At 47.4% G+C, this 23,549-nt stretch overlaps 1 protein-coding gene across 1 annotated transcript in view; it reads right to left on the bottom strand.

The window, feature by feature from the left end:
• The window catches only part of ARHGAP36 (Rho GTPase activating protein 36), a 29,941-nt gene extending 8,505 nt beyond the window's left edge, over positions 1-21,436 (bottom strand). Inside the window, exon 1 of the mRNA XM_047844264.1 lies at positions 21,379-21,436. Within this exon, the coding sequence (XP_047700220.1) occupies positions 21,379-21,436 (58 nt within the window). The remainder of the gene's footprint in view (positions 1-21,378) is intronic.
• Between the last annotated feature and the right edge of the window lie 2,113 nt (positions 21,437-23,549).

The following is a 23,549-nucleotide window of genomic DNA, read 5'->3' as shown; positions in this document are numbered from 1 at the left end:
TGTGAGAAGTCAATGGCCAAGATATAAACAAAGTACTGTGAGAGCAGAAAGGAGGAAACATCTAAGTCTGCCTGGAGATGGGGGGGGGGGGCGTCCAGAAAGAGAACATCTTGTGCAAAGGCAAAGAGATGGGAGAGAGGTTGTCATATTCTTAAAGCTGTAGAAAGGGGATGTTAGGAGATAAATCTGCATAAGCAGGCATGAACTGAGGAATGGCCCTGTAAGCCATATTATGGAACTGGACTTTCTCCTGAAGGCAGTAGGGAACTACTGCAGGGTTTTAAGTGGAGAGGGACAGAGTCAGAGCTGCAGTTGGAAAAATCACAGGGAGCAGTGAAAAGCCTGGTCTGAGTAGAGAGTCTGAAGTAGGTAGATCAGCCAAGAGGCAAAGAGATGCTGATACAAGCCAGTGTCCCTGGGGCTGGGGCTGGGGTAGGATTCTATGGGTAGAATTGACAGAGCTTAGGGGAATTGTAATAAGAAGGATAGAATTTAGGACAGCTCCAAAGGTTATAGTTTGGGTGAGTGTGTGGATTCTGGCTCTTGATAGAGAAGATAATTTGGGACATAGGGAACTAAACCTTTTGACAATAAGGGAAGGGGTCACATGCCATTTCTTGGAGCTCCCCTTTGTCATGGAGTTTTACGGTAATATTCTATATATTATAGTTGAGTAGGCGGCTTAAATCCCAAAGATCAGGTAATGTGGCTTTGACAGAGGAAAAGCAGGTAGGCGTTTATCATTCAACAATCTATAAAAATGAGCTCTGTCCAGAACAAGCACACAAACAAACCCACAAACCCACCAAAATCCCACCCTTGTTGTTTCCAAAATTCTCTTTTGCCCACTTTCCTTAATAGCCAAAGTCACGCTTATCAAAAATAAGTTCTTACCAGATAACTGAAGTGCAGTATAAGAAAAGGTGAGGAGTCTTTCTATGGCTTTTGAACTGAGCTAGGAGGAAAAATCCTTAGCGTGGATTTTTTAAATCTCCTTCAACTCCAAAGCACCATTCCCTGGACCCAAACTGAATGCCTAAGCCCAACCACCAAACTTTGTCCACAAGATGATCATTTTAACCAAAGACATATGCACAGCACCCACCTCAGTCCCAGACTAAGTCCCTAGCAATCCCCCATTCACAATAGCTGGTCCAGACCCTATTAGCCAAGGGTCTCATCCTGACACATACAGCCTAGCTCTTCTTAATTTTTTTTGAGGTTACTCCCCCTCTCCCTTTCCCCAATTCAGGCATATTTGTACCTGCTTTGAAGTTGCGGCTATTTCTTCTTGCCAAGGCTTACCAGATCTGGTCATCTGAAGAGTATAGCTGGTTCTTTTACCCAGAAACCAAGATGAAAATCTATCCCTCTCCCCCCCCCCCAAATAAGGTAAGAACAAATAAGAAAATCTCAAAACAACACCAGCCAAAAAAGAGAGAGACAGAGAGAAAAGCCTTTGAGAGATGAGTCAGCCTAGATGCTTACAATTATGAAGGAAATCAAAGGCCTTAGAATAAACCGTTTGTCATTCCCTCCTGCTCAAAGATACAGGGCTAAACTTAAGAGCAATCATATGCTGCTATTCTGCCAGCAAAACTGACACTGTCTTGCTTGCTTTCAACCCTCTCAAGCCACCAGAAGAATACAGGACAGAAGTAAAGTTAGGAAGGCCAGTGTGCCCAGACAGGAAGCAGATGGGGGCGGGGGGGGGGGGCAAGTAAGCAGGTTTCAACACCAAAAGAGACACAGAAACAGGTTCTTGAGATTTGAATACTTGTCCTCAGGCTTGGTTTTCCAAGCTGAGTACAAAAGGAGGCTCCTCACAGGGAACAAGGTGCCAAGAGACCTCTCCTGCTCCAAAGTGTCTTCCTCTTCCCCTTTCAGCATGCCTTAGGGCTGGCCTGAAGTGACCATGGCATCAAAAAATATACAAGACAGAAGAGGAAAGCAAGGCCTCTCAGTTTCAGCCTAGAATTCAAGACATTTGCAAAAACAAAGTCTTTAGACATGTATCTGCAGGGGCCGCTGGAGTCAGAACTAAATAGAATGCAGTTCAAAGCCAAGCTTTACAATATCTTGGCTGTGTGACCTTAGGAAAATCAGTTGAATTCTCTGAGTTTCAGTGACTTCCTATATAAAATGGGAAAATGATGCAGTACCCATTTCAGCAGTTGTGTGAGAATAAATGAATAATGCATGCGTGATATTTAGCATTGGTTTTTAATAAAAACGTTGATCTTGAAGGTTCTTTGCAAAGGAGTTTACGAGAAAATATCAGGTTTCAAAAGTAATTACATAAAATTAGAATTTGTATCAATGCATACAAAGTCTTATTCTGTTCAAGCTCTACTAAATTTGAATTAAATTAAAACAGGTAAAGAGATCTTGGGAGACTGTTGGGAATAGGTCTTTCTTCTTCAGTCTCCAACAGCCTCAGGGTCAAGTTTAAAAAAAGTCATCTTACAAAATAGGAAAACTAACTGCATAGATCAATTTTTTAAATGCTATTATTCATGCTATTATTATTAGCAAAATGCCTATATGTCTCAAAATTTCTTTTTCTTTCAAACCATCCAATTTTACACTGACACTGGCAAAAGAAAGCATAATTAATTGTATGTAGATCAGTAGAGGGGCTAGGATATTAGCAGATGCTGAAACAGAGAATTTGAACAAAGACCAGAGGGAGACCCAGAGCAAGTCTCCAGAAATACAAAAGGGGGAAACACATTTGGGTATCATCAGGCCTGTTCCTCACATCCTGCTGAAATGCATGGCACAGATGGAGAAACAAATTAACGTCAGAAAGGTCACCCTCTTCGACATTGTGAGGACAGGAATGCTTTCAGCTAGGCATAAATCCACAGCCCTCACAATCTGGAGGACTAATTTACTCCACTGTCCCCATCAAATAGTTAGGGATGGCATAGCACTCACTAGTAAACACCTATGCGAAAAAAAAGCAGGGGACTTCACGGATGCCATCATTTGAATTCCTATAACCTAGGCACTTTATGGCACCATCAGAATTTTGCTCCAAGCTTTTGATGGCGCTTCAGAGTTTGAGAAATTGATAGTGCATGAGCTTGAGTGCCCCACAGGCATTGTCTATGTTATTCAAATGTCTACAGGCAGTGACAATCGATAAAGACATCCCTGTTAATGTATCACAACATGGGAAAGAGATACAGGTCTCCAGATAAAAATATTTGAGCACCAGTTTGGTCTGCTGGCACATTACCTCACTCATCTCTGAGTGTTAATGAGTTAGCCTTTAAGTTGTTATCCCATAACCTCCATTTTGGCAAAGGCTGCAGTCGTGATGAACAAAATGGCTCATTTTATCCTACGCTGTGATGGTGCCCCCAAGATAATTAAATTTGGGAGAGTGCCCTTCTATACGCGGAGTCAGCTCATCATGCCATAGCCGAAGCTCATAAACTGGAGGTAGTACTGTTAAAGTATATTGAGGAAACTTCTGGCTTTTCTGACACACATTCTTGAATGTTTCAGGAATTGCTTAGTATATTAGAATGGATCACAGAGAGAAAGGACCTTAGCCATCACCTAGTCCAAAGCTTCCATTCTACAGTTTAGAAAACTGAGGCTCAGAGAGAGAGATGCAAGTTTGCCAAAGGCCACACAGCAATTTGACAGCAGAATCTAGACAAGAACCCAGTTCTTCTCAGTCCTGGGGCTCTTTCCACTGCTCCATCCACCTTTACTCTTAATAGCTGCAAAACAATGCACAGCTAATTAATGAAATCAAAAGAATGGACATATAATCAAAGTGTGAGTCAATAAGCCAGGGGAGGTCACATCTGAAGGCAGACAACCACCACAAATTACAATCTCTGTAAAATAAGTATGGTAGTCACTGTATAGAATGTGGGATGCCCTTTTTAAATTTTATTGACTAAAGAAACAACTCAAGCCCAGGACGGTGAGAGGCAATCTTTATGCTGTAAACATACCAAAGGATAGTGTAAACAAGGTGATGTGACATCAAATACAACAAGATATAGATATTCCCACTATTATCTGCAGGATGTGTCAGAGTGCGTAATGGCGCTGGCATCACAAGCTGTGTTGCTGTTTTTCCCCCTCTTTTGGTTGCTGCTTTTATTATGTTGTGGCAGAAAAACTAAAAAAATAAGATGTTCCATCAATAGGAGGTAAATTTTTTTAAATGTCTAACTTGTCCTGTGCTTTTCATTTTCTTAAAAGCTTTCAAAATGTCCATTATCTCTAGGCCCTAGCACACAGTAGGTGTTCAATAAGTATTTGTTGGGTGAATCATAGGATTATAAATTTCGAGGGTTTTGAGAGAACATAAAGGTCTTGTAATTAAAACAGAAACAGCTCTTCGTGATTCATGGATAAATGAATCATGCCATTTTATTCTCATAACAACCCCTGGGAAGGAGGGAGGTGGGTATTATGTTTCCCCATTTTACAGATAACAACAAACTAGGACTCTGAGGAGGTTGTGACTTACCTGAGGTTACACGAAAACACCATGGAGGAATATGATCTGGGAACCAGCTGTCCCTACCTATCCTCAGGCCAGGCTTTCCTTTCCCACTAAACCATGGTATTTCTTGGTGTTCAGCTGCTGCCTGAGACTGGGACAGTCTGAACTGAGACTGAATTCTTTCCTAAGAAGGTGGCTGGATTTCTGAGGTCTCATTTATACACACTTTTCTTGGGAAATGGTAATAAAGGTAGATTAGATAGATCAATTAATCTATTGATAGATACGACAGGTAAATATGATGATGATGATGATGATGATGAAAGAAAGAGACAGAGAGAGTGACAGTGACAGAGAGAGACAGAGAGAGAAGGCTCAGGAAAGGACTATTACAAAAGATAGAGAACAGGAGTGGGTAGAGGGAAAAGACACCAAAAACCCTATGTATTCCTCCCACCGCATCCCTCATCCTAGCCTACCCCCAAGCTGACAGCATGCCATCCTGAAAAGGTCCTGAGATATGGACTGGAACTTGGGTTCAAATCCCAGCCTTGCCACATGTAAGTTCACACACTCACCAACCAAGTGACCTGTAGCAAATTATCTCACTTTCCTGAGCCTCAGTTCCATCACCTTGCAAAACAAGAATCATGATACCTATTAGCTATGACTGTGGTAAAGATTAAATAAAAGACAGGGTGGAATGAAATAATTCTCCAAAGGGTACATTGCTGCACCAAGGTGAGGAATTGTCCCCAAATATATATGAAAGTGAAATTTGAGAGGAAGACTGAGAAGTGCTCTGGAATGAGGCAGACAGCATCCCCACTGAAGAATGCCCTCACACCATCCTTTGAAAGCAAAGGTGGCTACTCACCCCCTGTCAGCAGGAAGCACACACTTTTCGGAGGGGATGAGTTAAGGTGTTTCTTCACTAGGTCTTTCGATGATCAGAGATGCAAGGCAACTGTGTGTGTGGAGGGAATGGGGGCTAGTCTAGGCTGCAAAATGTAGATGAAAGATAACTGGCCCACAAAAGGGATTTAGTCCCTACCTTTGGCTTCTGAAGCACAGTGTGCAAGCCATCCATGCCACAGATGGTGGAGGAAAGTGGGGAGCCATCTGAAGTGGAAAGCCCCAGTTTCTGCCCTTGGGATCTTGCAGCCGAGTTGGAGGTCACCTTAATGTCAGGAATCTGAAGGACTATCAAGAAAGGCCCATGGGTCTAATGTCATTCTTTCCTGCACTAATTTAAATCCATTTCCTCTCCTTTTTTACTTTAAGGAACATTAAGAATTGACTATTTCCTCAGGTCCACTAGCACTAAGAAGACCCTTACTCAGCTGTGGGTTTTCAGTAAACTCTGATTCGTTTTTCCCCTCTTTTCAACATCCCTGCCACCCCAAGCCCCCCTCTTTGAGGCACACTCCCTTTCAGACACCCACATTCACTGTCACAGACATCCTCAAGCTCTTTTGCATATGCATTTTATACACACACACACACACACACACACAGAATGTATTCGCTACAACAGAGAGAAGGAGGGAAACAAGACTCTGCCATCAAGCATTTGTACCTGCAGACCACAGCTGGGGCTTCTCCAGACTGGGCATCAGGGAACTAATGGGGACACTCCCCCAAACTATCTGGACAGATGCCTAGGAAGGAAACCTTTAGAATAAAGTTGTTCTCACAATCTGTGCTGACAGCTACCTCTTCCCCATCTTTGTTCCCCCACCCCCACCTGATTCTCTTCTCCTTTGATTGCATCTTCCCCCAACAAGCATCCAATTTCTGCCAGTTTTCTTCTTCTAAATCCTGTCTGAGTGGCTGTCATAGAGAACTGGGGCTGTGGGAGATGTTTCCCAGGTAGTTGTCATGCTATGAATGGTATTTTAAAACTACATTAAAATAACCATATTTTTAAAAAATATCAATGTCTGTCTGTCTAACTACCTATCTGTCCCCTCTTCAAAATTAGGTCACTGTCTTGGCTGTGATGCAGTGAAAAAAGAAAAAAAAAACCCTATACCAGGAGTCAGGAAGCTTGCATAGTTACTAAGCAGCTGAGTGGCCTTGGGAAAATCTGAGACCATCTCCAAGCCCAAACACAACTGGCGTAATTTATTATTATCCTGTTTATCTAAGAGCACCGTAGAAACACAGCTATCAATTTTTCAGAGTCCTTGATACTTCTACAGGACTTCGCCAACTCCAGGACAGGGGCCACACTGCCTCTGACCACAGTTGGGAAGAGAGAGCGCCCCTCGCCCCTCCGCAGGTCTAAGGGCACCATAGTGTGGAGGGTCTAAGCAGGTCTTCCCATCTCCCGCTCCTGGAGCCCCAGCTGGACCTTCTGCCCTTGACCCCTAGCTCGGTGACCGCAGAGGGGGTGGAGCGGGGGCGGCGCGGACGTTGCACCCTCGGCTTCTGGAGGCTGGTCCTGGGCCTCCGGCTGCCACCGGGCTGCAGAGCACGGCCTTCTGGCTGGGGTGCGCCACGCGCGTCTCACCCTTGTGTGGCTCGAGATAGCGCAGAAGCTGCAAAGTTAAACAAAGCCCCGCGGCGCGCAAAGACCGCTCTCGGTTACCTCTCTCCCGAGATTTCGAAACATTAAATCTTGCTCGCGTGCTGCAGGTTTGAGCACTGAACGCGAAAACCTGGAACTTGTGCAGCACTCACGGGCTTCCTCTCCCTCCCTCCCTCACGTCGGGTCCTCCGCTTGGAGAGCCCTCACCTCCCATTCTAACCCCTCAGTGGGCTGCACTCAGGCCCCTGGAGCCCTGCCCCAGCACTACCTCTTGGCGACTGTCCTGGTCCGGCCAGGGAATAAGTGGCTGCGAGACCCGCTGGTCAGTCGTGCGGCGCGGCCACGGCCCGTCCTGGGACAAGCTGCAGGCTCTGCGAGCGCTTAGCTCTGCCGCTCAAATTCCCCCACTCTCTGTAAAGCCTTCCCCGGTGGGGCAGGGGTGATTCATAGCAATTTTCCACGCGGCAGCCAGCTCAGTGCCTTACGCATACCTGTTTGCTAAATTCCCTGGGCTACTCCCACTGTTTCTTGCTGTACCCCACAATCTTCTCTCCCTTTGTTCAACGCTGATCTCTCCTTCAAGATTCAGCCCAAGGATCCTTTCCTCTGAGTGTTGCAAATTTCCCCTCCCCTGGCCATGCCACATAACCTCACATTACAGGTGAAAGAAAGGCAGAGGTGGGGGGTTAGATGGCTAGGAAACTTACCAAAGGGCAGACAGAGATAATTAGTGACAGAGCCAAGAAGAAGGCCCAGAACTCCTGGATCCCAGCTCAGCACACTTTTTGCTACCCCTCATTGCTTCCCTTCTGCCCTGTTTTGTATGGCACTGGAGGGCACGGAACATCTCTTGTTGGCCCTTTGCACACAGGGAGTGCACAGGGAACACCCTCCTCCTCTCCTTGCCTCACTCTTCTGGCTCCTTGTTTCCCATTGTGTCCAGGACCTCTGCCCTTGAAGATTCAGAGACAAAAAGATCATTTTGTTCAAAGACCAGTGCAAGGGCAAACAGAAGCTGACTTCACAAAGTCCTCTACCCACCTGGATGAGAATGGTCTCAGTAACCTCCCCCCCCCCTGCAACACACACGCGCGCGCACACACACACACACACACAACTATAGTCTTCACCTTTCTTTTTCTATCTTCTTGGCACCTGGTGAAATCACAAGGCATCCACACTTGTCCAAACCATCTTACCTTCTAATACCTCTTCCAAAAACTGCTTCCCTTCTCATCTGCAGCCCAGCAATGGTATATACAAGTCACTATTCAGCCAAGCAAAAATATATTATTCACAAGTACTAAATATTCTCATCTGATGCAACAAAGGTAATGCGGGGTTATAAACACAAGCTCTGAAGTGGGGAGAATTTCAAATATGCAATTACACCCCCACCCAATTGGATTTTCTCCTCTTCTGGACAAAGTAAATAGACAAAGGGAGGGTGTTGTTGTTGACTTGCAGAGGGACAGGAAGGGAAAAGAAAGAGGAGAGTCAAAAATGCCAGAGTCTATGGGTGAACCTGGCAAGAAGGAGCGGGAAGCAGAGCCTAGGCAAAGGAGACAAGGAAGGAAAGGGAGGGGACAGGAAAGAGGGCAACTGTTGACTCCAGGCAAACACAGATACTGGGGCAGCCCAGGGAGACAAGGACTTATTCCCCAAAGGCTCTGGGATGTGGCTCTTAGGGACCTGCATTGGAAATGAGGTCCAGGAGCCCAGTGGCCAAGTCTCTCTTATTCCCTAGCAAAGGGAGAGAGCTTCTGGCCCTAGAGCTGCAGCACTGGTGGCGCTCTTTTCACTTGAAGTACCACCTTGCCACCATCACGACCAGGAAGATGCCCTCTTCTCCTCCTCCTCCTCCTCCCCCTCCCCCTACAGCAATTCAATAAATCTTACCCAACACAGGAATGTAATTTGAATGCTCAGGGCAGTTTTCCTTTCCATTGAAGAAGAGGATCTCTCCCTCTCCTCCTGCTGAAAATGGGCTGGGTACTGCCCCTTTATACATTCTAGAGCACCAGATCAGGAGAGGGGGAGAAAGGGAGGGAGCAGCAGTTTGAGGCTGGTCCAAATTGTCCTTGGCATTCTCTCTCTCTCTCTCTCTCTCTCTCTCTCTCTCTCTCTCTTCCCTGTTGGATTTTTCTGCAGCCCCTCCTTCTGGCCCTGCGACTCTGCTCCCCTTCCTTGCTGCAGCATCCTGCAGCCATTCCCCACACGTTTGTGACATGGCACTGATATTGGGGGGCATCTTTCTGGTGATGCTTGCTTTCTAATGTGGGATCTTAGATTGATATACCAGGGAAAGATTTTAGTTGCCGGTGGGTGGGTGTCACAGAAGATGAAAAGAGAAACCCATTCAGAGAGCCAACTACCTTGCCAGGAAAGCAGCACAGGTCAGTGTTGGGGGCAGTTGGAAGACATGATTTGAACCTGAGTACACAGGGAGCCAAATTAGGCAGAAAAGCAGCAGGTTGTTGGTTTGGGTTATAGTGACTGCCTTGGTGGCATAAATACATAAGTACTTCATGACACATTAGTGAGAAGGTAGGTCACTAAATATCACTTAGCCTCAGTTTTCTCAACTGCAAAATAGGGCAGTAAATGCTCACCCTATAGCACTGTGGGGAAGAGTGTGTGAAATAACATCAGTAAAGTACTTAGTACATGGCCTGGCACAGAGCCCCTTGCCCCCTTAACTTCCGTCTGGTGTTGGGCACAGGAAGGAAAAGAGTTTCCCAAGATCACATAGCAGGTAGCAGAGTCAGGATTGGAACCCAGGTAACCCAAACACTCTCCTCAAGAAGGGTGCTTTCCACTCTACTTCCTCCTCTAAGAAGGCTGCCAGGGCTATCCGTGGGGACTTGGCTGGAGTGGAAGTGAGGAGGTGGGTTAGGAGCTGACTGTATGCATTTGTATATAGAGACTCTATCACTTAGCCCCAGCCCCAAGGGCTCAGGCTTCGGCTTCATCCCCCTGCTCACCATCACTCAGGTAATCTCCCCCTGCCATCTTGGACTGATTCATTGCCGCTTTAGCGCCACCTCTTCTGCTCAACTCTGAGACAGTGACTCACCCTCTTATTGGCCAGGGCCTCTGTCCTCTAGGAAAGAGGATTTCTTCTTAATTGACTGCAGAAGCCTCAGCCGCAGTGGAACAACACCCTTACGGGTAGGCTTACAGAGGGAGGGCTTTCAGGAGGAAAGGAATAACCCCTACCCTAAAGCTACTACCTCATCCCCACAGTGCCTGGGGTGCCACTACTGGAGTCCTCGCTCCAGATTCTGTATAACTCCTTAGGTATACACTCAAGTCACCGTGTTTCCAGAAGAGTTTACCCAGGACATCTCTTTGTCACATGTAAACAGCCACAGTGCTGTGTCTGGCACTGTGCTAGGCACTGATGAGACATAAGGTAGGAGGAGTGGAACCCAGTGAGTGTTCGCCACAAATGTAAAAAAACAAACAAACAAACAAACAGTAATGTGGCAACTTGGAAAGGGGGAGAAAAGAATGCAGGGAGAAGTAAATTAGGAAGTACCTGTGAGGAATGGAGGTGATGGAGAGAAGGGCTTCACTGCAGCCCCAAGGACAGGGGCTGTGACCTGGACTGTCTTGTGACTATCAAGTGGCATCACTAAAATCACTGCTGCAAACGTTTCCCTTAAACACAGAACATTGCTTAAATAATTGGTTGCTAACTGAACCCCTGTTCCTCCTCTGCCTTTTTAACCGGGCTTGGGGGCATCATCTAGTGGCCATATATCCCTCCCTCTGATTCCCTGCTTCCCACTTTCAAATCTTTATCTTTCATTAGAGTTGGGGAGAAGGGGAGGCACTGGAAAGGAATGGAGGTCTTCCAGATCTTCACTGGAATAAGCACTTTACATGTGTTTCCTTTCAACTTCACAACCACCCCACAGACCGAAGTCAGTGACTTGCCAAGCTAGTCAGCTACGAAGTGGCAGAGCTGGGATTCGAACTGAAACGAGGGAAGCCTTCTGCTGGCATGGCACTTTACACAATGCGCCGCAGGGGGCAGGTATCCTCTTCCTCCACCAATCCTCCACTCGCTGTCCATCTGAACAGAAAGGAGGAAAGCAGGCTACAGAAGCCAGATGGTCATCTGGCCGCGGAGCCTTCGGGAGTGACCCCTGTAGCCTGCTACAGCAGGAGGGGACCTCAGAGTTTCCCGCGGGGGCGGGGGGGGGGGGGGTGCTACGGGGCCAGGAGTGCAAAGCGCCTTTGGCGACTCTACCGCCCCCTGCGGCCGGTGGCTTCCTGGCCTTGCCGTGGCTGCTGTTCTCAGGAGGGCTTGTGTGCTAAGATAAAGCAAAACAAAGCAAAAAACTCACCGATCGCCCAACAGCTGTCACGGGCTGGTGCGGGGCTGCAGATAGCTCTACCAGATTTGGTGACAAAAACGGGAAGAAGGAACATTTATGACGCCCTACTATGTGTCCAGCGTGGGGTCAGTGATTTTTATGCAGAAAATCAGTTGCTTTGCAAAATAATGAGTTCTCCATTGAGAGAAGTCTTCAAGCTAGGTTAGGGCAGGTTTCGCAAAAAGCTTCTCTGCAGATCTAAACTCCTTACTTCCTGAAACCAATAAAGCCCTCCACTCTTTAACAGTTGTCCACTCTCTCAGCGAGGGGAGGAAAAAGCACCCGCTGGAGGGGCAGAGGTCAAGCGGAGTAGGGGTCCGGGGGAGGGTGCCGGAGGAGGAGCCTCCCGGGGGGTCGATTGTACTCCGAAGCAAGGTCCCCGCCGAGCCCTCGCGCTCGCCACCCGCGGGCGCATTTCCCCCGACCTTCCAGTTTTCCGGGGGTTGCGACTGGACCCGGCCCGGACCCAACTCAACTCTCTTTGCTTGGGAATGGGAAACGGGCGCGTTAAGGGGGCAACAACTCAGGTCAAAGGGAAAAGAGCGTCTGTGCCTGCACCGCCTCTCTGGCACATCCCCCCTCCTTCCTTCCCCTCCTCCCCTCCTCGCCCCCTTCTCTTCCGCCCGGAGGGAAGGAGGGGGCGGGCTGTGTGTGTATGTATGTATGCATGTACGCGTGTGTGCGCGCGCGCGGGTGCGGTACGTCTGTGTGTGCGTTCAGTGTGTGGCTGGGTGTGGGGTGTGTGTGCGCGGCGCATGTTTTAGCCCGAGTGCTTGGTGTGGAGTGTATTTGGTTTGCTCTCGGACATAGAGCGTGTGTTTGTGCAGTGTTTGTGTGTGCACGCTTGTAGGTTGCACGTTCCTGCCTGATTATAATGTGCCTATGTGGGTGCGATCTGGATGTAGGTGTGTTCGATGTATGGTTTCTGCCGGGGTTTGTGGTCGTGCTGTGGTGAGTGTGTATGTGTGTGCAGTGTGCATATGTGTGTATGTGCCTGTTGAAGCTCATATGTATATGTGTGTTTGGTGTGTATTTACCCTTAGATGTGCCGTGCCAATGTGAGTTTATGGGTGGTGTTTGTTGTGGTGTAGAGTGTGTGAGTGAGTTCATGAGCGAGGTCTTTATGTGAGCTTTTAAGGTATGTATGTTCAAAGGTTCTTGTGCGTGAAGGTGAGGGGTGTGTATGTCATTGGGTGTGATGTGTTCATGTGTGTGGTGGGGCCGCAAGTGGCTAGTGTATGTGCTCAGCTGAAGGGCTGAATACCGTGTGTATTTGGAGTGGGGTCGCCGCCTGAGTGTACGGGTATGGTGTGTGAGAGAACAGGGTTGTCTAAAGAATCCAAGTGACTGTGTGCTTGGTGTTTTTGTTTTTGTTTTTAATTGGGGGTGTGGGGCGTGGCGCCAGGATTGGGACGAGGAAAGCTGTAGGGGCCCGAACCGAGCAGAGTCGCCCGCTGGCCTGATCTGCCCCGTCTGGGTCCGCCTGCCCCGTGCTGGTGCGCTCAAGGCCCGCTGGGGCAGGGTGTGAGCTTACCTGGCTGCTTAGAGGAAAGAAGAGGAGAGCGCTGCACGTGATTGGCCAGGTAGGGCGCCTAGGGCGCGGTGCAGGGGCTGGTGGGAATAAACTGGAGAGATTCTTGGTCACTCACCCAACACCCCTCCCCCGAGGAGATCCCAGCCCTTGCCTAGCTGAACCCAACTATTTGCTCTGGGCCTGGCTGTTTCACACGTCCTTGCCTTCGTGTGGGCAGATCCAGTTGCCTGGAATCCCTTTCACCCTGGGCCTCGTGACAAATTCCTCCTTACTTTTTTTAAGACCTAACTTAAGGGTCAAAAAACTTTCTCTGCTTTCTGTACCCCTCCCTCCCAAGTGAGGGCTCCCTCCCTTGAGCCACCATAGTTAACAATCTTTATACTTCTCATGATATGATCATACATAACTGCAACTATTGGCCTCTCCTTTTAAACTCTGAGCTCCCGAAGAGAATACCTGGTATAGAGTAAGAATAATGGTAGTGATCATAATAATAATGTTACCACTCATTAAGCACTTAACTGTGCACCAGGCTTTGGACGATGTGCTCTTACATGCATCACCTCCTTGGGTCCTCACAATGACCCTGTGAGGTAGGTGGAGCTATGATTGTGGCTATTTTACACCTCACACATCAAGCTCAGAGTAGTTAAGTAACTTCCCCAGGGCCACACAGCCAGAGGGAGGCACAGCCAGTATTTAAACACAGGTTTGCTGTGCTGCCTAAAACTTTCTTCTATACCAGGCAGCCTCACCAAGGGTCCCCGATCCTTGCTCGGCATTGAAGTCCCTATCAAACGGTATCATTTCCCAACAAATCTTTCTTTTGAGTTTCCTGACATCACCAAGAGTGCTCAGCATAATGACTTTCTTTGTCTCTCCAACAGCTGATACCTTCTCCACCTAATTACCTGCTTTGTTGACACCTCAAAATCTTTAATTACTCTAGTCTTGTCAGCACCTCACCAGCTCCAGTTCTGGGAGCTCTCCTTAGCCTGGTGCTGAAAGAAAGATCAGAGAATGAGCGTTTTTTAGCCATGGGGTCCGGGGAATTGGGTATGGAGGAGGAGGACGGAGGCGAGGGGTCAGGATGGAGTGAGGGAATGATTTCACAGCTTCCCCAGACCCATTTTTAAAGCATTACCACCAGAAGTTGGTATGCGGTAAATTTCAAGCAGGACAGTCATCTCCATATCAAGCTGCGCATAGAAAAACAAGCAGACCCCTCCCCCCCCAAAAGATTCCTGAATGGCCCCATTTTGTATTTCTGAATTGGGGGGGAGCACTGTGCTTGCCTAATGGGGCTCATGCTGCTCTAATGCCTTCCAAGCAGCCTCATATGAGAAATCCAAATTAAAACAATACATTGCAATTTGGGGGAAACACATTTATGAGGGGGGGGGGGTGTCAGGCAAGTTACAGCTTCCAGCTCAGCCCCCAGGGAACCAGCCTAGACTGCTGCAAAGAGGTCAGGGGGTGGTTAGAGAGGGACAATTCAGCTGTGGTGAGTCACTTCACCACTATTCAGGGGGGAAAGTGAGAAGCACGATTTAAATTGCTACTGTTATTATTGTGCCCTTTCAACTGGCACAAATGAGCCTGGTGTGCGGCTGAAAAGCAGCTGGAACATCCATAAAGCTTCCCCCCAGCTGGGCCTGGGTCAGCACCTCATCCTGGGTGGGCAGGAAAAGCATTGCTTAAACTAATATGTAGCCAGAAAGTCTCCTTTTGAAAAAAAAAAAGGGGGGGGGTGTAATGGAGAGGCCAGTCTAAGTCACGCAGGGCACAGACTGGCTGAGGCTCTTTGGTAAGTCCATAAAAGCAGTTGATGCAAACTTTGGTGTCTCCCAGCATCTGGTTCCAGGCGTTTGGCTTTCCTGCTGCTGTGGGTCTCTCTGACACCTCTGAATATACCAGCTTCACTTTCACTTCCTGAGAGTCACTCCTGTGAGGCTCTCCCACTTCTAAGGTTCTCTTCCTGCCTCCCATCCCAACACACACACACACACACACACACACACACACACACACACACTACTTGGAGCTTAAAATCCCCCACTATATGTCTCTCTCTCTCTTTGGAGTTCATAACATGAGGATTATATGGAGAATTGTAAAGATGGAAAATGCATTAATAATCCCCATTACTCTCAAATGTGACCAGAAATTTGCTTGTTTTCATCCTAACAACAAGAATATGTAGTGGCAAGGCACAAATGTGAATTTTATTGTGGAGAAGGATCTTGGTTTCCCCATGAGAGTAAAGCCCTTTAAAGATGAGAATCTTTGTTTTTTTTCCTATGGTGGCAGAGGAGCTTTGCAGTAAGACAGCTTTGAGGTTGTAGGCCAGCTCCATCACTTACTAGCTGTGTGATCTTGGGAAGGTTACTTCATCTCTCTGATTCTCAGTTTTTTCATCTGTAAATTGGAGATGTTAACACCTGCCTTAGAAATGCTCAGGTCTGTAAGAGGTAAAATATGGAAAGTGCCAGCCAAATGCCTAACATGTACAAGAAAAGGTTAATTCTCTCCCTCTCTGTATTCCCCCACCCTTATCACATACCTCAGAATGTCTCAACCACTTTGTTCAGAGACTGAAGCTGACTGACTGACTTGCCAATTTTCCTCATTACTGGTTTGTCTGGCACTCTTGAAATAGCCCCTCTTCTTTTCGGACAATGTTTTGATCAGCCTAATGCAGCCCAGGAAGAACTGGACCCTTAGTCCAATTCTCACTCTGCGGTTTCTCTTGTCAGTGTTAATGAGACCAACGTTTCAGTTATAATACTCCATGCAGGAAAGTTTCAAACTACCTGCCCACTGTCTGGACTGCTCCCCCAACCCAGTTATGGCCTGAATCCCCAACCCTCACTGCAGACCCAGTCCCAACCCTGTCTCCCCAATATGTGCCATTATACTCAAGAGAATGACAGCATGACTATTTCCTGACTAAACTGCCCCCACGACTTCCGTTTTGTTTTGTTTATTCACCTCTACCTTAGTCATTAAAAAAGGTTTCAAAGGTCACCCTTTTTCTGGCAGCCACCAAGGTTGGGAGGTAGATTGGGCGACGAGGAGAGAGATGATGGGTGTTTTTCTGAGATATACTTTGCAGCACCTAAAATACAGCTCCAATTCGTTGTTTATCTGTTCGCAGTTAAAGGAAACTAAAATCTACCCTTTGCCAAAAATGGTAAGGTGAGAGAAGACCCCAATATGTGCCCTTTCCTCCCTGATGCTGTTGTCTCCCTCTAGAGACAAAATCAAGTCATTACAAGCTAAAGCTGCACGTAAGCAGGGAGTGGTAGGGGAAGAAGGTGAAAAAGTTGAAGGTAGGGGGTGGATATAATCCCAGGGAGGGATAAAGAGGCTACAGAGAAGAGAAGCGTTGAGATTCAAGGCCAAAAAAGTCTGAGAGGCTGGGCTCCAGGTGTTCCCTGTCTCTGAAAGATGCCTTCAGCTACTCCGTTGCCCTCACCCCTCTTATTCATCCTGCATGCTGCCCTCACTAACCCTAGACTCCAGCATGCAAGACAATCTATTCGTGAGTCCCTCTGAGGACTTAGGAATTTAGAAAAATATCTCCAGCTCCTACCCATCTCTGCTTCTGAGGAAGCCCTGTAGCCTCCTCAGCTTTGAGGAGGGAAGTGACAGGAGTAACAACGAAGGGTCAGCCTTACCACATCTCTCTTGAAGCAGGGGTTTAGGATTGGCCCTGGCCAATTTAATAAGCTTCCCTGAGTTCAGGGACCTACTGGTTGCCGGGTATTGGGTGCCCATCCCAAGGAAGCCGTGTGGTGGTTTCTCAAGAGGTGTATTTGAGACGTGACAGTAGCTGCCAAGGCTCATCAAACATGCCATCTACCTACTTCTGCTGATACATGTGAGAACAAATGATACTGCCAGAAGGAGACAGAAATCATTTCCTAGTGACTCAGAGTCCCAGCAATGAGAACACAGGTTGTATTTGCATTGCATCTTCCAGTTGAAATGTGCACTTCTTCATAGAAAGGAATCTATAAGCAATCAAATAGATCAAAGACCAGAATTTGGACTCTGGGCAAGGGAACAGCATCAACATCATACTGACCACCTAGTGTCTGCTATGTATCAGCATAGTGCTAGGGGCTTTGCAAATGTTATCTCTTTTAATGTCACTCAAGCTTTGAAATCATACCAAAGGGGGCTGTAATCCTTCTTCAGCTACTGTGTGGCAGTGAACAAGTTATTTAACTTCTCTGAGCTTTTGTCTTTAAAATAAAAATAATACTTATCTCAGAGAGTTGTAAACAATGTCAAATGAGATCACTTATGTAAAGTGACTGGTACATAGTAAATATTTAGAGAAGGAACAAAACATACCTTTTGATACCTGAGCCATAGACAGTATTTAATGTAGTTGATATTACCGTATTAATATTATTATTTATAATCTGGAAATGTAGGTATTATTATATCATCTAAAGAGAGGTTAAATAACTTGCTCACAGCAACACTACAAAAGCAGGCCTGAGACTCAAACCAGTTCTGCCTCTTCCCACTCAATTTTAGAGGACATTTCATGATCACTGAGAAGACCACATTTGGCTGACCTGCTCTAGTCATTACATTTAAAGTAAAATTTGAAGGAAAAAATCCCTTGAATTAAACAGTGTATAGTAGGTTTCTAGATCACTGTATGGGCTATTTGCATATCATAGGCCTTGTATGACCCTTTTAAAAACATTTTTTACATTATAAGGGTAATGTGAAAACAAACTTGATAAAGATTTTAAGAAACAGGAAAAAAACAACTATTATCCCACCAGCTTAATAGGATCACTTACTTTACCTCATTGCTGAATTTTCTTCCAGTCTCTCAAAAATGCATACTTGACCCAATTATAATCATACCTCTTCCCACGTTGCTACATATTCTTCATGAACACCATGTTTATGACTATAGACTAATCTAACAAGTGGCGTGTCATATAGTTTATTTAACCATTCCACTACCACTGGTAGTGGTAGAGACATTTAGGTTGTCTCAGTAGGTAAGTGTGAAGAACAGAATGATGTTGCTTTCACCTCAGGGACCTAGTGTCCTGCTCTATCAATGCCCAGTGCACTTTTCATCATTTGATATTTAAGCTTGATGAATGTCAGCTCTACTGTTGGAACCTGAGGTATGTTTTGCAAGAGTAGTATTTTCTGCCAGTTTTCATCACACAGATTCTGTATTTTATCCTCATGGTGTGTAAAGTGTGGGCTAACCCAGGAACCTAAGCTCAAGAGCGCCACATTGTTTTTTTTTTCCTTGCGGACAAATGTCTTTGAAGGTGCAAACAAATGATTTACAAAGGAACTTCGGGAAGTCCTGCCATTGGTGAATGGGGGTGCTATTCTGATAGCATGACCAGGGGCATGGGGGTGTTGCTTTGGCAAACTTGCCCCAGCTCTGGAAAAAAAATCCTGTTACAGCTCAACCAGGTCCGGTCTTAGCAAATTGATTGAGTCCCATCTCCAAGAAAAGATCAAATTTGTATGTAAAGTGGGCCCCAGGGTCCCTTCAGCTTTAGAGTTTTGGCTGCTTTACAGAAGTCCAACTGTCTGAGGCTAAATCCAATGCCAAAAGTGAACTGGAGAGAGAATTTCAAGTGGGTCAGTCGTGCTGTCCCTTTCCCTGGGAAAGAAGACCTTTCTGGGCCGCCGTTCTTCCCAGATCTCAATGATGCCTCATCCAGATGTCTTCAGATGCTCATCCACTGTCCATTGCACCCTCAAAAGATGGCTCTGACATACCAACTATCTCCTGGGAAAGCAGGGGTGGTGGTGGGTGAGTGAAAGAACATTTAGAACACTTCCCCCTCTCTTTCCAGTCAGTGGCCAGCTACATCCCCCCACCTCTGACTCCAGAGGATTTCTGGAAGACATTTGAAGGGAGGCATCCAGGACAATTATAGCCCTACAGAATATTAACAGATACTCTCCAGGTGGCACAGCATTTCTGAGGGGGAGTTTGATGAATTCATTCTTACCTGGTTAAAAAACTGTACCCAAAGACTAGTTATTTATTTCAGAGTAATGTTGTGTGACTTAAGTGAGATCATATATGTAAAGGACTTAGTCTAGGGCCCAGCATCTGGGAAGCACTTCACGTATATTGGCTGCTCTTGTATGAGTCACAGAGCTGGTGTGGGCAGCGGTGTGCCTCTGGCATATGACAGGTCTTACCAGACTGGAAATTCAGTAGCAAATCTAAGGTCTTGCACTTGGGTTCAAACACCAACTAAATACAGAATGGACACTCTGAAAAGAACTTGGGTTTACTTTAAAAATAAAAAGGTAGCCTCAGTTGAAAGTATTTCCAATATAAATAAACTATCTGTATGAACTCTGTGGTATGTATGTGGGATTTGTGTGTGGTGTGCTTATGTATGATGTGGGTGTATTGTATTGTGTGTCAAAAGTATGTCATGCATTTGAAGTGTGTGTGTTTATGCATTCGTGATTTGTACATGGGCATGTGTGAGTGTGGGAATGTCCATGTATGTATGTAATTTATGGCTACATATCTGTGCACCACGAGTGTAATGCGGGCTTCCAAATGAGGGAAAGTCAGACATCCAGGACTATATTTACAGGGGCACAGCTGGAAATCCTCTTTTGGCCAGGTCACTAGGCATTCACAACTTGGAGCATGTTCAAAGAAGAGCAGCTAGATATGGGTAGGAGCCTTGCAGCCATGTCACATGTTAAACAGATGAAGGAACTGGGGAAGTTTGGCCTGGATAAGAACAGGGGTGGGTGGGGGTGGGGGAATGGGGAGGGCTGGCACTGTTCCCTTGGAAGGATCATGAAGGTCAGTGTTTGGGCCAGAAGGACATAGATTTGGGTTTGGTTTAAGGAAAAGCCTTCACTTTCTAATAGATATCTTTGGATGGGGGTGGGTTTCCTTGTGTGTTACTAACCCCCTCTCAATGGGGCTATTCATAAAGAAAGCCTTGTATCCTTGATCTCATTGGAGTCACATCACAACCTTGTAGGCCACGTAGGGGTGGAATGGTTCCCCCTACCCTTTTTTTAAAGATAGGGTGCCTAAGGCATAAGGCCTTAAAAGGCATTCATAAAACTCCTCCTGCCTTTTTATCATTTTACCAGGATCACATAAGCCTGAAAGAATATACAGAACAAAAAACTAAACTTTCTTTGTGTATGCATATTTCTTTCCTTCTCAGGGATCTTATGACTTGCCAGACTGTACTTGAATTTGCTAAGCAAGCTGTAGTCCCTTAGCAGTAGGTCAGACTCCTGGGATGGTTCTCAGCAGGGTGCTGGGGCAGAAAAGAACTAAAAACAAGTTTTTAGTGAAATAAGTTGCTGAGGCCCACCCTCTCCCTGCCTCTCCTCCCGCCTCTGAGGGGGCAGAGGAAAGAGGAGACAGCCCCAGGTTTGGTCTATGGCTGGTGACCAATGACGCACTCTCACCAATATAGATTTTGGAGGTGGAGACTATGGAGAAACAGGTGGCAGTGGGGGCAGGTGGCAGCCTGGAAGGGGTGGGGCCTATCAAGGGGCAGTGAAGGACAGTGTGGGTGGGGGTCTTGGGAAACCTCAAAAAGAAAAAAAAATCAGTCTCCTGAAATTTTAAGGAGGAAAAAAATAATCGGTTTCCACAATGTACTTTGTAGAAGCAGTTCCAGGAAAGGGGTGAAACGCCACCCACATGTTTTGATTCGTGCTGTGATCTTTGCACACCTATGTCCTCAGCTCCACAGGGATAGGGGAACCGCGCATTGATTTCAAGCACCCAAGGAAAGACCCAGGCTGAAGACCCTAGGCCTCTGCCGCCAGGCAGTTTGGGGCAGTGGGCAGTTGGCAGGGCTTCAGCAGAACCAGGTTTGCTGCCACCTCCTTGTATGACCTTGGACAGGCCTTCGCCATCTCTGGGCTTCAGTGTCGCCATCTCTTAAATGAAGGGCTTGAATTCGACGACTCTAAGGGGGCCCATGTTGATATTCCGTAGTTAAGGCTGGGATGCGAGGCACAAGCTTCAGTCAAAAGGACCCCCTCCCCCGCCCCATCTTTGGAGTCCCTGGGTCCCGGCAGCCCTGCGCGGGACGTTCATCCTCGGGGCTTTAGGGCCCTTGGGTTGCGGGACGGCGCGTCGGGCCCCGGGCTCCGAGGTCTCTGGGCGCGGGCGCGGCAGAGCCAGCGACTCCGCCCCCGCGCTCGCCCCGCGTCCCGCCGGGCCATTAGCGCGATTGCTCGCAGTTCCCGGCAAAGCTGGTGATTTATGCGGGGCCTCGACGGGGCAGTCCCTTGAGCCAGGAACAATTAGCTAAAAGCCAGCGGGAAGGGAAGCGAAGGGGCGGCGAGCCAAGCCCCAGGGCGCCCAGATGGTGGCCGCAGCCGCCGGCCGCCCCGGGCCCGAGCACCCCAGCCCCCCGACTCGGTGGGCCCCACTCACCACGGCGGGGGAGGGGCTCAAAGGCCGAGGCGAAAAGGCAGTCCAGAATCCACGCCATGACCCGCGCCGAGCGCCGGCCGCCTCGCAGCTGGCTTCCGCGCTGTCCCCGCACAGGGCCGCCCTAAGTAGCCCCCGGTGACCACGCCCTGAGCCGCACCCTGCACCCAGCTCAGAGTGTCTTGGTCACCGGACACCTCGGGCTTGTCGCGAAGGGGGCAGGGCCTCAGGGGAGGCCGCCCCCCTCCGGAGGAGAGGCCGTTGGTCCTGCAGCCCCTTCTCCCACGCGGAGGGAGGCCAAGATGCAGCTCCCGTCCCGGGGAGCTCACTCTGAGGACGGGACCCTGCCCCTACCCCGGGGAGCTCGAGTCTGAGGGGAGACGCCACCTCAGCCCCGGTGAGCCCCGAATCTGAGTGGGAGGGGAGGTCTCTGCCCCCAGGAGCCCTCTGATCGGCGCGTAAAAGCGGGCCTGTCCCCAGGAACTGGAATTTGCATGCGAGGTGGTGCACCTGTCCCAAGGAGCCTCAGATCTGAGGGGGGAGGCTGTATATCCAGACCTAAAAAAACCCGCACGTTTGGGGGGACACATCGTCTCAGCCCTGAGGAGAGTCTAGGCGACAAGCGGTGTCTGCCCCAGGAGCCCCGAATCTGAAGGGGAAGAACTGCCTAGGCCCTTGGGAACCTTCTGTTCTAGGAGAGACATCACCTCAGCCCTGGGTAGCTCCAAATCTGATTTTAAGCCCCTCTTCCATTCTACAGAACCAAGAATGTGAGTAGAAGAAAAGGGCTTTGTCCCCCAAGGAGACTGAAAGCTGAGAGTAATTTTACACTCCCTACCCTGACGATCCCTCAGGAAAGAGGAAGATGCTATGTTTCCTGGTGAACCTTCGTGTCTTAGGGGGTTGATCTCCAAGTGACGTGAAAGAACCTTCCTTTTCTAGGGGATTGATCTCCAAGTGAGATGAAAGATGTATGTATCAGTATGGAGTGCTCCCAGTTGCCGCTGACTTACAGATTCCGCTGCCTATACTTTTGCTCTGGGAACTGGCACAGAAGGGGCACCAACATTTATTTTTAGAAAGAATTTGATATTTGATATTTCACTGGGGGGGTGGTACGAGTTGGATTTTATTACACTTTGTCTATGACTTTACATATTAAAATTTTAAATACATATGGGGGCACATGCCATGATGGGTTTGGTGTGTAGGGCATCTGGCAGTAGTAAACCAGCCCTGAGCTCCTTAAGTCCAGGGACCCAAGTTAATTTCTCCCCCAATTCTCCATTGGCAGTCGTAGGGCCATGACTCTGTGCCTTGTTTTTCTCCACTAGGAAAATGGGGCTCTATCAAAATTTTAGTGAGAAGGTAGCAAGAAATATGAAAAATCCTCTTCCAACAGCTTGCTTGCAGGCCTGAGGAGTGGAAACTACAATCACAGGTCCTTTGGGGAGAGTAGTTATTACATTTGCTTTGTTAACCGCTGATATTAGCATTAATGCTGCAAAAGGGGTGCATAAAATGGAAAAAATCACCTGTACTTTGTTATGCAATTCTTAGCAAAGTCAAGGCTCTAGTCATAGTTTAAAGGGGTTCCACTCATTTGCCTTCCTTTCTGGGAAACATGGTACCACTCTGCCTTGCACCAGTGTTTTAGAATCATTTCCAATTTTCTGTTTTCTAAAAGCAATCAAAGACAACAAACATTCACCAGACCTGCTCTCTTACCAATTTCTGCTGTACAAATACCCGTCATCCAAGCCAAACAAGTCTGACATCTAGAAATGTCCAGTTTCGGGCCCTGGTATTGAAATCTTGGCCTTACCTCTTCCCATGAGCTTATCCACCACCAGCTTTTGTCATGGTGTCAATGGGTTGTTGTTTTTTTTTTTTTTTTCCAGCTGAATGAGCTTTTTCCTTTTTCTTTTTTTCTTTCTTTTCTTTCTTTCTTTCTTTCTTTCTTTCTTTCTTTCTTTCTTTCTTTCTTTCTTTTTTGGCTCCTTCACAAGGAGGCTGCCTGCCCAGTGCAATCCAATGAGCCTTAGTAACTGAAGTTTCTCTTCTTCCAGAATAGCTCTACTAGAGATACAAACTCCTGACAGCTATCCTTCTTTGTTGCCTTTTTTTGCAAGAGATGTGATGTGGCAAAGGAACAAAGCTAAGGATGCTCACAG

This window comes from Prionailurus viverrinus, chromosome X, assembly GCF_022837055.1.
Source record: "Prionailurus viverrinus isolate Anna chromosome X, UM_Priviv_1.0, whole genome shotgun sequence".
In the NCBI taxonomy this organism is placed as follows: domain Eukaryota; kingdom Metazoa; phylum Chordata; class Mammalia; order Carnivora; family Felidae; genus Prionailurus; species Prionailurus viverrinus.
This window is presented reverse-complemented; position numbering and strand designations above follow the sequence as displayed.